The following is a 14,973-nucleotide window of genomic DNA, read 5'->3' as shown; positions in this document are numbered from 1 at the left end:
GAATTTACTGTGGAAGACTGGAGATAAACATGAAGAAACTGAGGAGAAATTAACCAGGGTGATGTTGCCATCCAGCATTTAGCAATAGCAGGCATCTAGCAATGGCACCCCACTCCAGTACTCTTGCCTGGAAAATCCCATGGGCAGAGGAGCCTGGTAGGCTGCAGTCCATGGGGTCGCTAGGAGTCGGACATGACTGAGTGACTTCACTTTCTCTTTTCACCTTCATGCATTGGAGAAGGAAATGGCAACCCACTCCAGTGTTCTTGCCTGGAGAATCCCAGGGATGGGGGAGCCTGGTGCGCTGCCGTCTATGGGGTCGCACAGAGTCGGACACGACTGAAGCGACTTAGCAGCAGCAGGAATCTAGCAGTAGCTAACCCAGGTCCTGAAGAGACCTAGGTCAGCTGGCCCCAGAGCAGAAAAATTGCCTTTCCCCACCTCCATCTAGGTTCTTGGTGGGACTGTCCAGTAGAAAGTGGGACCATGGACAGAGAAGTTGTCTTGTGCGAGCTGGAGTCATGGAGAAGCTACGACCAGTTCCAGAGACAGCAAGAGAAACAGACAGAGAGAGAAATATACTAATTTCTGGCTTCTTTCTCCTACTTAATCTCCCTCTCAATCCTTATTGTCTTAACTTAATTATAAATCAAAGGGCAGGAAGTAGCCTGGGAAATGAGGCTACCTGCTATTAATAGCAGAAAGGGAAAGGGTTCAGACAGTGAGAGCTAATCAGTGTGGACCAGCACAATCTACCCTTTACCACTCAGCACCTCTCCTCACTTCATCCATGAAAGAATCATTTCAAACAAATCGGTATGGGGTTGTGGGGTCAATATTTTGTGTTTTAACAAGCCCCCCTGTATTGAACAATAAGATTTGAGTGTGTGTGTGTGTGTGTGTGTGTGTTAGTCACTCAGTAGTGTGCAGCTCTTTGCAACCCCATGGACTGCACCCTGCCAGGCTCCTCTGTCCATGGAATTCTCTAGGCAAGAATACTGGAGTGGGTTGGCAGGCCCTCCTCCAGGGGATCTTCTCAATCCAGGGATCAAACCCAGGTCTCCTGCATTGCAGGCAGATTCTTTACCATCTGAGCCACCAGGGAAGCCCAAGATTTGAGACCCACTAGCTTAGATTTGAGACCCACTAGCTTAGATTTGTGGAGAAGGCAATGGCACCCCACTCCAGTACTCTTGCCTGGAAAATCCCATGGATGGAGGAGCCTGGTGGGCTACAGTCCATGGGGTTGCTAAGAGTCGGACACGACTGAGCGACTTCACTTTCACTTTTCACTCTCATGCATTGGAGAAGGAAATGGCAACCCACTCCAGTGTTCTTGCCTTGAAAATCCCAGGGACGGGGGAGCCTGGTGGGCTGCCATCTATGGGGTCACACAGAGTAGGACACGACTGAAGCGACTTAGCAGTAGCAGCAGCAGCAGCAGCAGCTTAGATTTGTAAGATGTTACACGTTTAGCCATCAAAGTGTAAATCTGTGTTTTGCATTTCATTAATACTCTTGACATGAATGTAGAAGGAAGTGAACATTTTCAGAATAGTAAAACTCTAGTATCTTTTATTTATTTGTTGTTTAACAAACATTTATTGACCTAAGTGAAATGTGTATATAAAACAACTCAGCTGTAATCATGATTCTGTTCAGTGTGAGATGATCTTGATTTATTGTGCCAAGTTAAATTAATGTGTCTCAGTTTCCTAAGAACAAAGAATAATATGAATACTATAGGCTGTTTTTGCATTTCTAATAAACTTAAGGATATAAAATGGCAGAAGATTCAAGAATTTTCTTAACACATGATAATCCTTCCAATAGGAACTATAAATTACTATTATGTAATTTATTTAGTAATAATTTCTGTTTTTCAGACATCTCAACCTTGATACTATATAGACATCCAGATATACAAATGAAAAATCTAGTTAGTCATCCAAATATTTTGCTTTTTATTTCGAACTTATGTGTATTTGGAAACATTCAGATGGCTGAGGAATTTTTCACATATTATCCATATGTTTGGCATTGCATAGACATATAAAAAGATGAGGAAAAGGGTTTGGCAGTACATGGGAAAATTGTGTTATTTTGAAGGGCTTCCTGAATGTTGAAAATGTTCCCCCAAGCAGGCAAAAATGCAATTCAAAGATTACTGTCTTCAGTTTTTCTCCTCTCATGTTTCTGCTAAACCAGCTCTAGGCAGCCTTTGGTCCACATCACTTCACTGGAACCCGTCTTGTCAGTATTTCTCTCTCTTGAAGCCCGCACTCTGCTCTGTCCTCATCCTACGTGATCTAGTAATAGGTTTGACATGATTATTTTTTCCCTCTTTAATCACTGATCTTCCAGGCCACCCCCTACTTTTCTGTGATTACTCTTGTCCACTGGCTGCTGTGTTTCAACCTCCATTATTGATTCCACCTTTCTGAGCTCTGAATGCTGAAGGTACCAGCATTCAGTCCACAGATGTCCACTCTGTTCCCTTGTTGAACAGCCTCATTGCTTTAAATACCATCCTGTCATTATCCACCTCCATACAGTCCATCTGCAGTGAAGGAGACATGAGTTCAATCCTTGGGTTGGGAAGATCCCCTGGAGAAGGGAATGGCAACCCACCCCAGTATTCTTGCCTGAAGAATCCCATGGACAAAGGAGCCTGCCGGGCTACAGTTCCTGGGGTCACTTAAAGCTGGACATGACTAAGCAACTAATACACACACATACCTGCATCCCCAGCCCAGCTCTCTTCCCTGAACTCATACATCTGGTTCAACACCTCAAACTCTGTTCCTTATGTGCCCTTAAAAATTTATTCCTCCCACTGTCTTCCCCATTTCAGTTTTTATCATTTCTAATTTTTTCTTGTTTTGGAAAATAATGAGAGTCACCCTTGACTCCTCTTTTTTTCACACCGCGTTTTCAGCCCATCAGAAAATGTCATTGGCTCTATTTTCAAAATGTATGACCAGCTCTCTCCACCTGTTTTGCTATGACTGTGTGCAAATCCTTGTTTTTCTTGCTTCCAGATGATGGCAAAAACCTTCTCCGGGTCTCCTTGTTTCCTCTCTCCACCTCATTCAATAGTCTTTTTGATCACAGCAGCCACAGTGACCTTTTAAAGATGAAAATCTGATCATGTCTCTCTTTAAAGCCATCCAATAGCCCCTTGTTTTTTATTGCAAAGTAACAATCTAAATTCTTACAGTGTCTCTAAATTCTTACAAAGCTCCCCCTAACCCGGCAAAACCTCTGATCTTATGATTCCACTCTCCTATCTCTTTCTCTCTCTCCTTCCCTCTCTTTGTCTTTCCCTCCTTCCATCACTTGCTTCACTCTGCCACACACAGACCTCTAGCTGTGTCTTAGGAATTTTTCCCTTGGCTGTTTCCTCTGCCTTATATGTTTCCCACCATATAAAACACTTACCTCCTTTAAGTCTTTGTCCAAATGGCACTTTCTCAGTAAGGCCTTTCTTGACCACCCTGTTGACAATTGCCATCTCTAATGCCCTGGTCCTCTTCTTGCTTTATCTTTCTATCTATGTTCTAACATCTGTCACTGTCTAGTATACAATATGGCAAGTACCCTGCTTGGCTGTAACTCCTCATTAAAACGTAAGCTTCATGAGGACAAGGCTCCTTGTCTATTTGTTGACTTTTTTCCCCAATAACCAAAAATATTGTCTGGCACGTAGCTTATACTCTATAAATCTTTGTTGAGTGGTGAATGAGTGAGTGGGATAGATTGGGTCATTTGTTTAGTTGGATGTTTTGAAGATGGTAAGGGACAAGAAGGCCTGGTGTGCTCCAGTCTATGGGGTCACAAAGAGTCAGACACAATTTGGCAAGTGAACAACAACAAATGTTTTGAAGAATCAGGGAACAATTGGATCTTGGGAATAATCTAAAGTATTCCAAAGAATATTCTTTCTACTAATGATTGTCGGGCAATGAAAGAATTGTATAGTCAAATGATTTTGGACTTCACTTGATCACACTGAAAATTGTAAGATCTGTAGCTCAGCAAGCATTCATTTTATGTAAAGGATTGGAGATAAATAATTCAGATTTTTCAGGCCATGTGATCTGTCACAACTCCTGGACTCTGCCATTGAAGTGCAAAATAAGCTGTTAACAATATGTAAATTAATGAACTTGGCAGAATTCTAATGAAACTGTATTTATACAAACACAGAATTGGCTGGGTTTAGCCTGCAAGCCATAGTTTGCCAATCCTAATCTAAGTGTGTGCATTCAAGCACGTGTGGTCAGTCGTGTCCAACTCTGCGACCCCAAGGACTGTAGCCCACCAAGGACTGCGACCCCAAGGACTGTAGTCCAGGCTCCTCTGTCCATGGGATTCTCCAGGCAAGAATACTGGAGTAGGTTGCCATTTCCTTCTCCATGGGATCTTCCGCACCCAGCGATCAACCCAAGTCTCCTGCATCTCCTGCATTGGCAGGTAGATTCTTTACCACTATGCCATAATCTACAGTACCTAAACTTATTTAATTTTATTTAAAATAGCATTTTTATTTCATTGTACAACTACCAAAAAACCTATAGAATATTCATCATCGTCTTCTTACATATGTGTTCCTCAGGACATAGTTAAAGATTAACACTAATGTAGTTTAACCCTATAAATGGTTATGAAGAGTTCGGTATCCTGGATAGATTTTGTTAAATTCACACCCCCAGCTAGTGGGAGAACAGGGATAAATTCTTTATTTTCTGACTCCCAGTTAAATGTTCTTCTCAAGTCTTCAGTTCAGTTCAGTTCAGTCGCTCAGTCGTGTCCGACTCTTCAGGACCCCATGAATCGCAGCACGCCAGGCTTCCCTGTCCATCACCAACTCCCAGAGTTCACTCAGACTCATGTCCAAAGAGTCAGTGATGCCATCCAGCCATCTCATCCTCTGTCGTCCCCTTCTCCTCCTGCCCCCAATCCCTCTCAGCATCAGAGTCTTTTCCAATGAGTCAACTCTTCGCATGAGGTGGCCAAAGTACTGGAGTTTCAGCTTCAGCATCATTCCCTCCAAAGAAATCCCAAGGCTGATCTCCTTCAGAATGGACTGGTTGGATCTCCTTGCAGTCCAAGGGACTCTCAAGAGTCTTATCCAACACCACAGTTTAAGAGCATCAATTCTTCAGCGCTCAGCCTTCTTCACAGTCCAACTCTCATATCCATACATGACCACAGGAAAAACCATAGCCTTGACTAGCCGGACCTTTGTTGGCAAAGTAATGTCTCTGCTTTTGAATATGCTATCTAGGTTGGTCATAACTTTCCTTCCAAGGAGTAAGCGTCTTTTAACTTCATGGCTACAGTCACCATCTGTAGTGATTTTGGAGCCCCAAAAAATAAAGTCTGATACTGTTTCCACTGTTTTCCCATCTATTTCCCATGAGTGATGGGACCAGATGCCATGATCTTCGTTTACTGAATGTTGAGCTTTAAGCCAACTTTTTCACTCTCCACTTTCACTTTCATTAAGAGGCTTTTGAGTTCCTCTTCACTTTCTGCCATAAGGGTGGTGTCATCTGCATACCTGAGGTTATTGATATTTCTCCCGGCAATCTTGATTCCAGCTTGTGTTTCTTCCAGTCCAGCGTTTCTCATGATGTACTCTGCATAGAAGTTAAATAAGCAGGGTGACAATATACAGCCTTGACAGACTCCTTTTCCTATTTGGAACCAGTCTGTTGTTCCATGTCCAGTTCTGACTGTTGCTTCCTGACCTGCATACAGATTTATCAAGAGGCAGGTCAGGTGGTCTGGTGTTCCCATCTCTTTCAGAGTTTCCCACAGTTCATTGTGATCCACACAGTCAAAGGCCTTGGCGCTGCTACTATTCCACTGCTGTCAAAGGACCCTGATCTTCTGAATTGAAATTTTATTTTCAGCTCATTGCAGAAGAGACTCTGATGTACTGACCTGTTAAAATTTTTAATGTTCATATAGATTAAGTTCATTTTTTAATTTGATATGTCTCTTAAAGCAGTCCTGTATCTTTTTGAAAAGTGGTAACAAAAGAATATTCAGTTTTAGTTTTCTGTATCATGTAAAACCAGACATAGACTTCTAGCGTCTCTTAACTTGTAGGGTGAATCACAGCAGTTGTTTGAATACAAACAACACTACAAGTAGCAAAGATAGACACACATCTTTACATACACACATGCAAATGGCCAACTCCCTGTTCAAGTCACCATTGAACTCTGCATCTTCTTTGTCACTTCATGCCCCTCACAAATCAGATGCATCAACCCTGTTCTCCAGTTTGTGTGGATCAAGACTCACATTTCTAGCCTTTTAGTCATCCTTCCATTTTTCTACATTCATTTTTTTCCCAGTGGGGTCTTCTTTCTTTAGACTTCACCACTCACTGAAGATTGGCTGGACTCCCAGTAAACCTGTCTATTTAGTATGCACCAAATGGCATGAAATCCAAAGATATGAATTCAATTAAAAGTTCATTTAGGTGAATCACTTGATGCTTTGAGTGTCTCCATTTCATTATGAGCTAAATGAGAATAATTAAACCTTATGTACCTGTTCATCATCTACCATTATCTCACTGGAGAAAGGAAGTTAATATTTTCAGTGTCAGTTTCCAGGATGAGAAGTTGTCACATTGCACTTATAAACATTAGCAAGACAGATAAGATAATGGTTGTATGTGCTTTGAGCTTCTCAAGAGAGTTCTGTTTTTCCTGTGTACACGCATTGATCTAGTTGAATTTGATTGCAAAGCTCTTTCAGTTCAGTTCAGTCGCTCAGTCGTGTCCGACTGTTTGCAACCCCATGAATCGCAGCACGCCAGGCCTCCCTGTCCATCACTAGTAGCTATCTATATGAAAGTGAAAGTCGCTGTGTCGTGTCCAACTGTTTGTGACCCCATGGACTATACATTCCATGGAATTCTCCAGGCCAGAATACTGGAGTGGGTAGTCTTTCCCTTTTGCGGGGATCTTCCCAACCCAGGGATTGGTCTCTTGCATTGCAGGCGAATTCTTTATCAGCTGAGCCACAAGGGAAGCCCAGCTCTCTATATGGATCTATCCATATAGCTATCTATATGGATCATTGCTTCTCTGGTAATCTTTTTTAAAAAAAGTGCATTTTTATTTTTGGAGCACCCTCATAAGGATGAGCTCCTGAAATCCCCACTGTTAGGATAATTCATTGGTCCCACAATGAGGTGTGAGGGGTGTATTAGAAATCTTAGGACTCATCTTCCCTTTTGGAAATAAATATCTGAATTTGACCTGATTTAATTCCAGTTTCCTGTGAATTCAGTTTCAAGATAGTATCACATCCTGTAAGTAAGTGTTAGTTGCTCAGTTGTGCCCAACTCTTTGCAACCCCATGGACTGCAGCCCACCAGGCTGCTCTGCGCATGAGATTTTCCAGGCAAGGAGGCTGGAGTGGGTTGCCATTTCCTTCTCCAGGGGATCTTCCCAACCCAGGGATCTAACCCAGGTCTCCTGCACTGCAGGCAGATTCTTTAGCAACTGAGCTACAAGGGAAGCCCACATCCTGTAAAGTGCCCAACACATAAAGATAAGTAAAAATTAGTTCCAACTTTGAGTTAAACATCAAAAAGGAGACAGCAACTTATTTGACTTTTGAAATGCTTTTCTTTCCAAATCTGTAATTCAGTCATCTATTGAGAAATCACTCTCCCAAACATTCACTCTCTACCTACCATTTCACCTCTCCAAGAACCACGAGTGCAGGGGCCTTTGTTACAATCTAGTTCACCTTCCCGACTACCCATATTTCTTCATGCTTCCAGTTTTTCAGAATACAACTCCAGATAAAGCACAACTCTTCTTTGAAGTCAGGTAGGGGTCATGAATCAAAGACTCAGAGATAAAATTATCTTTATCAGGCACATCAGAAAAGGGAACTATGGCGACGTGCATAGATTAATACATTTTGTTACTGTCAATAAATTATAAATGCATGAGAATCCTAGATTATCAAACTACAGGTCACTTCAAGCCAAAAAGGAGCTACATGAAAGGGAAAAAAGGAAGGCCTTATATTCTTATTACCTCTTTTCATTTTAGAGCCTTGCAAAGCAGCCTCATTTCCAAAATTGTCTTCCTCTGTTTTACCTCATTTGTGACTTTTTAAATACCTCAGGAGTTATTCATTTTATTTATATAGTATGAAACAGTCAAGATTCATGCTTTTTTAATTTTTATTTTATATTGAAGCATAGTTGATTAGCAACGTTGTGTTAGTTTCAGGCATCAGCAAAGTGATTCAGTTATACACCTATTCTTTTTCAAATTATTTCCCTATTTAGGTTACTACAGAATATTGAGCAGCGTCCCCTGTGCTATGCAGTAGTTGGTTATCTATTTAAAACATACTAGTGAATGGCCTCCCGCTTCAGTACTCTTGCCCACGGACAGAGTAAATCCCATGGAACAACCCATGGACGGAGGAGCCTGGGGGGCTGCAGTCCACGGGGTCGCCCAGAGTCGGACACGACTGAGCGACTTCACTTTCCCTTTTCACTTTCATGCATTGGAGAAGGAAATGGCAACCCACTCCAGTGTTCTCACCTGGAGGATCCCGGGGACAGGGGAGCCTGGTGGGCTGCCGTCTATGGGGTCGCAGAGTCGGACACAATTGAAGCGACTTAGCAGGAGCAGCAGCAGTGTGATATGTCAATACCAAACTCCCGGTCTGTCCCTCTGCTCCCCGCTTCCTGCTCTGGTAACCATAAGTTCTTTCTCTAAGTCAGTGAGTCTGTTTGAATATCTCATTCTTACTTGCCTCCAGGAACCTAAAGAGATGTCAGAGACCATTGGAGAAAAGCCCATTCTTGTCAACTGCCTTCTTTTTTCTTTTTCCTCTTTTCTGATGGTTTTGGAGTCAGTTCCTTCTTCATTATCAGAAAAAGGAGGGCCGTAGCAGAGGTGAGCCCTTCCTTTGCAGAGGAAGCCATGTTATGTGTCTACCTCTCTGGGCTCCCATTTGACCTTGGTATATTTAAGAGGGGGAGGCCTGACTCCTACATGGGCAGAGAGCTGGGGTGCTGAAGTTACCCCCAAAGCTGCTTCCCTCTCAGTCCTAAGCTTTGAGAAATCTATTCTTGCTTTGGTGTTCAGATTTTTGTGTGTAGTGTGTGCTCTCAACAGCTATTTTCTTACTGGCTCTGAAATGTGGGGAACTTGGAAATTGAGTTGGAAGGAAAAAAGGTGACCATCTAACGCTCCTCAGTGCTAAGGACCCAGGCCCCTTGAAAGTAGGCAAAAAATGATCCAAGTAGTGCAACTAGTCTTCTCAGGAAGACTGACCTGGGGATTTATTCGCATAAAGACCCTTTTCATACTCACATTTTCTGATTTCCATTAATAAAAATATCTCTATGTCTAGAGGAAAGCAGAACTTCAATTTTTGAGTATCACCTGCCTACAGTCCATCTCCCAGCCCTCAACATGATTCTAGATTGCTCAGAGATTCTGAAATTAAATCCTGAATGATTTCTTTGGAAAAAAAGAAAATAGAAAAATATGAATGTGTTATAATATTCTCCCTATACACCAAGTCCCATGGCCTTCAATGTGCAATAGTGAGTATGGAAGTTCTAAAAGAATTGTTAACATATTACTTTTAATATATTTTAACAATTAGTTTTGAAGTGTGTCTTTTTCTTTACTATGAGTGATGCAACCTTGAAATTTATTTAAGATGAAGCAATGCAAGAATATAGGCCAAAATATTATTCAGTTCTGATCATGTTGGGAGTTTGATATTTGATTTCTAATATTGCTTTTTTCATAAATTGTAAATTGAAAATACAATTCAAAGAAAGATGGTTTCAGTGGGGCTTTTTCTTCATAATTTTCAGGATTTTATAGCCCCCAAAAACATAATTAACAATTTTAAGACATCTCATTGGCTTTCGACTAATTGCATTTGTTTGCTTGCTAGTACACCTGACTGTAATTATTTCAGAATCAATTATAGAAAAGATACAAAGTTACAGAATGTAGCACTAACCAGAGTGGACTGTAAAAGCATTGTTTATCATATGTTTGTTTTTTTCATACTTAGAAATACAGTCCCTTCCGAGGTTTGTTTGTTTGTTTGTTTTCCTTACTGTAGTTGTTTTGGTAATTTATTACTAGGTAATAAATCATTCCATTTTTACCGATTAAAATGAGAATCATTTTATTTGTGCTCACAGGTTCTGTAGGTTAGGTGTTCAGGCAGGGTGTTTCTCCCTACTCCCAGAATGTCATTTGGAAAGAAGAATGGCTGGTGTCCCTTAAAATGACTGGGAAATGACATTGTCTACCGGCTTCTGCTAGAGAAGGCAATGGCAACCCACTCCAGTGTTCTTGCCTGGAGAATCCCAGGGACTGGGGAGCCTGGTGGGCTGCTGTCTATAGGATCACACAGAGTCGGACACGACTGAAGCGACTTAGCAGCAGCAACAGGCTTCTACACTCATTCTGACACCTGGGCTAGGATGGCTCGAAAGCTGGGCTCAGCTGAAGCTATTAACTAGCATACCTAAATAAGACTGTCCACGTGACTTGGGCCTCTGCAAACCTAGTACAGAGGTTACCATAGGTGATACCCTCAAAGAGGGAATATAGACAGTAACGCTCCAGGAGAATAAGACAGCAGCTTCGTGGTTATTTATGACCTCAACGTCACAGAGCATCACATCTGCCATGCTCTATTTGTCAACACATTCACAAGCCCACCCGGCTTCCAGATGAAGGTACGAAGATGCCATCTTCTTAATAGAAGCAGTGTCAAAGAATGTAAACAAAGATGTTTTAAAACCATCACTGTAGAAGTGATGGATGGGATGCTTTCCATTAGTACTCCTACTTACTTGTGATTCCTCACCTCTAATGCAGCATTACACATTTGCAATATGGCTAGTCAGTGTTAAAAATCCCTATATAACCAGATATGTACCTTAGAATGCTTTTGGTTGAAAGTGACAGAAACCCTAACTCAACCTGGCATCACTTAAAAAAAGAACTGAAAATGTCATTGGTAAGGTAGGCAACCCTTTAAGAGAGGGTTGGTTCAGTCCCTTAGAAGCACTGAAAAGATACTTTTCTCCCCTATTTCATCACTCTTAGTGTTGACTTTATCCTTCTTCTAATCACCATGCTCAACTGTGCATGCGAGCTCAATCACTTCAATCATGTCTGACCCTTTATGACCCTATGTAATGTAGCCTGCCAGACTCCAGGCAAGAATACTGGAGTGAGTTGCCGTGCCCTCCTCCAGGGGATCTTCCCAGCCTAGGGATCAAACCTGGGTCTTCTGCATTGCAGATGGATTCTTTACCCCTGAGCCACCGGGGAAGCCCATGTCAATTGTATGTTATAGTAATGAGATTAAAAGAGCTTTCCTCCTCTTCTGCTTCACAGAGGCCTGACCCTCACTTATCTGGAACAATTTAGGTCACTTACATAACCCTGAAACAGTTTCCAAGGTCAAAATCAAGTTCCAATTGGCTGACATTTAGATGCTCATTCCTGAAGTAGTCCTGATTTCAACGGAGATGAGCTTATACCACTTGACTCCAGAATGAGGGTGTGAGAGATCCTTGTTAATGTTCTGCCTGCTCCCAACTGAGAAATGGGTGGAAGGTGATGGGAAGGCAGCTGTGAATTCCATTTCCTCTTGGAACCTTCTCTGGCAACATAAAATCATTTGACCGTGAGGTGATGCAGCTATTGCCATGGCCTCATTAGCACCACAGTTCAGTGAGCTAAGAGTTCATGGTCTCATTCCTCTCACTTGTCAGCACCCTGCCTTTGAATCAGGTCAATGTCATATTCAGAACTGTTGTTGTTCAAGAAATCCCATTTGACAAAACAGGGCAAAAATAGCTAGTGCAAAGTGACTCTGAACTTAGCTGCTCTGTCCCATCAGGGAGTGGTGGGAGCACAGTCACTGGCTTTGGGGAAATGTTTGGAATCCTGACCGTGTGTGCACCTGTGTCTGTGTCAGAGCATGTTTCTTACTTTGGATAAATGCTGACTTTTGCCTGAGAAAGTAGCTTTCTATCTGAGGCTATGAGCTCTTTCTTAAGAACCACAAATATCTTCCTCTGTTTTTCAGAGTTGACACAGAGTTTAAAAATGTCACCTCTTCTGCCAAGACATTTATTCATTGTTTCCCACCTCAAGTTGATGAAGCATGATGGAGCTATTGTCCTCACTGCAGTTCAGGAAGCAGGGACAGAGGGTTAACCCACTTGTCTGTGACAACATGTCAAAGCAGGGATAGAGTTGGCATTAAAAATCGTTTCCTAGAATCTTGGCTCAGTGCTTTCTTTAAAAAGAATTATGAAAGTTCCAAATAACAACAAAAAAGCACAAATCATCAAATACAAACATGTTGGAACCCATCAGTCAGTCTCGGAAATTTTGTAACAAACATGTATTTCTAGACAGACTGGAAATCTCCTTTGTGCCATGTTTGGTTCTCATCCCAAACTTTTCCTTCCCTGAGAAAATCAATATCCTGAATGTGGTATTTTATATTCTCAGATTTTTCTCTATATGTATGTATCCATAAAAATATGGTACATTTTTGCACATTTGGCTTTATATTATTGCTCTTATCTTGTCTGAATCTTTTTGCTCAATATAGTTCTTAGTATACTTTCATGTTAATACGTACAGCATGTTTATTCATTTTGTATGTATATTCGTCACTTAGTCATGTCTTGACTTCTGCAATCCCGTGAACTGTGGCCTGCCAGGCTCCCCTGTCCATGGAATTCCCCAGGCAAGAATACTGGAGTTAAAAAAAACTGGAGTGGTTTGCCATTCCCTCCTCCAGGGTACCTTCCCAACCTAGGGATTGAACCCAGATCTCCTGCACTGCAGACAGATTCTTTACCGTCTGAGGTACAAGGAATTAGATTCTATGTCATTATATAAATATATGACAGATTACTTCTCTTTAATCATCATTTAGATTTTTGCTGCTATTTAATATAACCAATAATACAATGCAAATTCTTGTACCTTTCACCTTCTGATTACTTTCTTAAACCCTGCTTGAAAACAAGAATACTCTTATGGAGATAAGTATAGAGATTCAGTTGCTCTGTCTAAATCCAGTCCTAGAGTAATGCAGGAGTGAGTACCAAAAGCAACATTTATCAGCTATATTTACACCAGAGAAAATTGTACCTGAGCAGGACACTCTATATGAGGCCTTCATGGGACACACCCCTCCCCTAGACACTCTGCTGTAGTTCCTCTCCAAAGTACCCAGATTACAGTATCTGATGCACATTTCTGAGTTGTATTACAAATGGAAGAAGGCAATTACTGACTACCATGAGCATGTAACCCCCAGACCTATTGGCGCCTGAGGTATGATGTTAACCCCTGTGACACTGCCCTGTTACGTCACCATCAACCAATCAGAGAATTGTGCACAAGCTGATCACATACCCTGAGAAGCCACTCCCTCATTTTGCCTTTAAAAATGCTTTGCTGAGGTCAGCTGGGGGGTTCAGGCCTTTTGAGCACTAGCCGTCCAGGACTCCTTGCTTGGTGCTCCACAGGAAACACAGCCCTTGTTGTCACCTCAACTCAGAGTCAGTAGATTAGCTTCCCTCCAAGTGGGTGCGCAGACCCCAGTTTGTTCAGTAACAAAACCCATCCATGTTCCATGGATAGCGGGATTTTCAGTTGCTATTTCAGGATCTATCATTACATCTTGAAATCTCACCTATTTGGTCATTACTAACTCTGCATGTTTCTAGAACCAGACTGGAATTCCTGGGCCTGCAGGATTTGTGTCAAGTTAAAAAAAAAATCAGCCTCAATCAAAGTGATGGACTGATAGGGGTGTGCTCTGAATCAAGCAAGTTTTATCATTACAGAAATAGAAACAGTGGCTTGAAAAATTTAAGATCATCAAATGTCTTCCTTCTAAAAAGCATGCCATAAGGAGAAGGAGTGAAATTTCTACAGATCATCATTTCTATGTATCTGAAAGCACTGTCTTTATGTGGTAGAAATGAGCAAAGGATGGCCATTTGTTTGACTTATTTTAGGAACCTTGTAGTCTGTTTAAAATGGCTGATTTAAAAATCTTCACATCAACTATGAAACTAAATCATTTTGAAAAGTTATTATGCTTTGTTCTGGATTCTCAGAGTTCTGAAGAAGCCAGTCTATTGTTTTAATACTGGAATTGCTTTTTTATGCCACCAGCCAACTCCGAAGACACTAACACAGTTTGGAGGAAAATTACTGGCACAGTACTGGAGACACTGGGTTTTTGACTTGTCTCCTCTGACTATGAACCTTATGAAACAGTCACCTAAACATCTTGAATATAGACTTACCTTAAATCCATGCTTTGCAAGATTTTTTTTTTTTTCATGTTGACATGATTTAGATGTTAAATCAATTTGGTGGGTTGGGACCAACATTCAAAAGAAAGCAACATGGAATGTGAATATGAAAGTGTTAGTCGCTCAGTCATGTCTGACTCTGCTACCCATGGACTGTAGCTCGCCAGGCTCCTCTGTCCATGGGATTTCCTAGGCAAGAATATTGGAGTGAGTAGTCATTCCCTTCTCCAGGGGATCTTCCCAACCCAGGGATCAAGCTTGGGTCTCCTGCATTGTAAGCAGATTCTTTACCATCTAAGTCACCAGTAAAGCCCAAGGGTAAATAGATTTCATAAAATGTGTGTTACAAAGGGATAAACATGTGCCTAACTGGACAATTATATGAAGTAAAATTCTTTTGTATTCCTTTCAAAAATGTTTGAAAGTCATTTATACCAGGTGATTTCGGAAAGTGTCTCAGGGACCTGTCAGATATGGTTATGTCCATATTTAAAATTCACCAGGTGCTCCCATTTTTTAAGGAGGAAGTTCAGATATCTCAGAATAGTAGCAAAACTCTTCATAATTCTTGCCTCTGA

The 14,973-nt window shown here is 41.5% G+C and overlaps 1 protein-coding gene across 8 annotated transcripts in view; it reads left to right on the top strand.

Moving 5' to 3' along the window:
* INPP4B (inositol polyphosphate-4-phosphatase type II B) overlaps nt 1-14,973 on the top strand; it is a 458,048-nt gene that overhangs the window by 377,943 nt on the left and 65,132 nt on the right. The window contains exon 22 of one of the 8 annotated variants that reach the window (XM_025267088.3): nt 12,136-12,435. The exons of 6 other annotated variants lie outside the window; for them this stretch is intronic. In XM_025267088.3, coding sequence (XP_025122873.3) covers nt 12,136-12,137 — 2 coding nt within the window. In that variant the 3' untranslated portion in view covers nt 12,138-12,435. Of the gene's footprint in view, nt 1-9,414; nt 9,434-12,135; nt 12,436-14,973 lie in introns of those variants that run through there. One more of the 8 variants, XM_044930467.2, reaches the window with a different exon arrangement.

This window comes from Bubalus bubalis, chromosome 17 (assembly GCF_019923935.1).
Source record: "Bubalus bubalis isolate 160015118507 breed Murrah chromosome 17, NDDB_SH_1, whole genome shotgun sequence".
Classification (NCBI taxonomy): Eukaryota; Metazoa; Chordata; class Mammalia; order Artiodactyla; family Bovidae; genus Bubalus; species Bubalus bubalis.
This window is presented reverse-complemented; position numbering and strand designations above follow the sequence as displayed.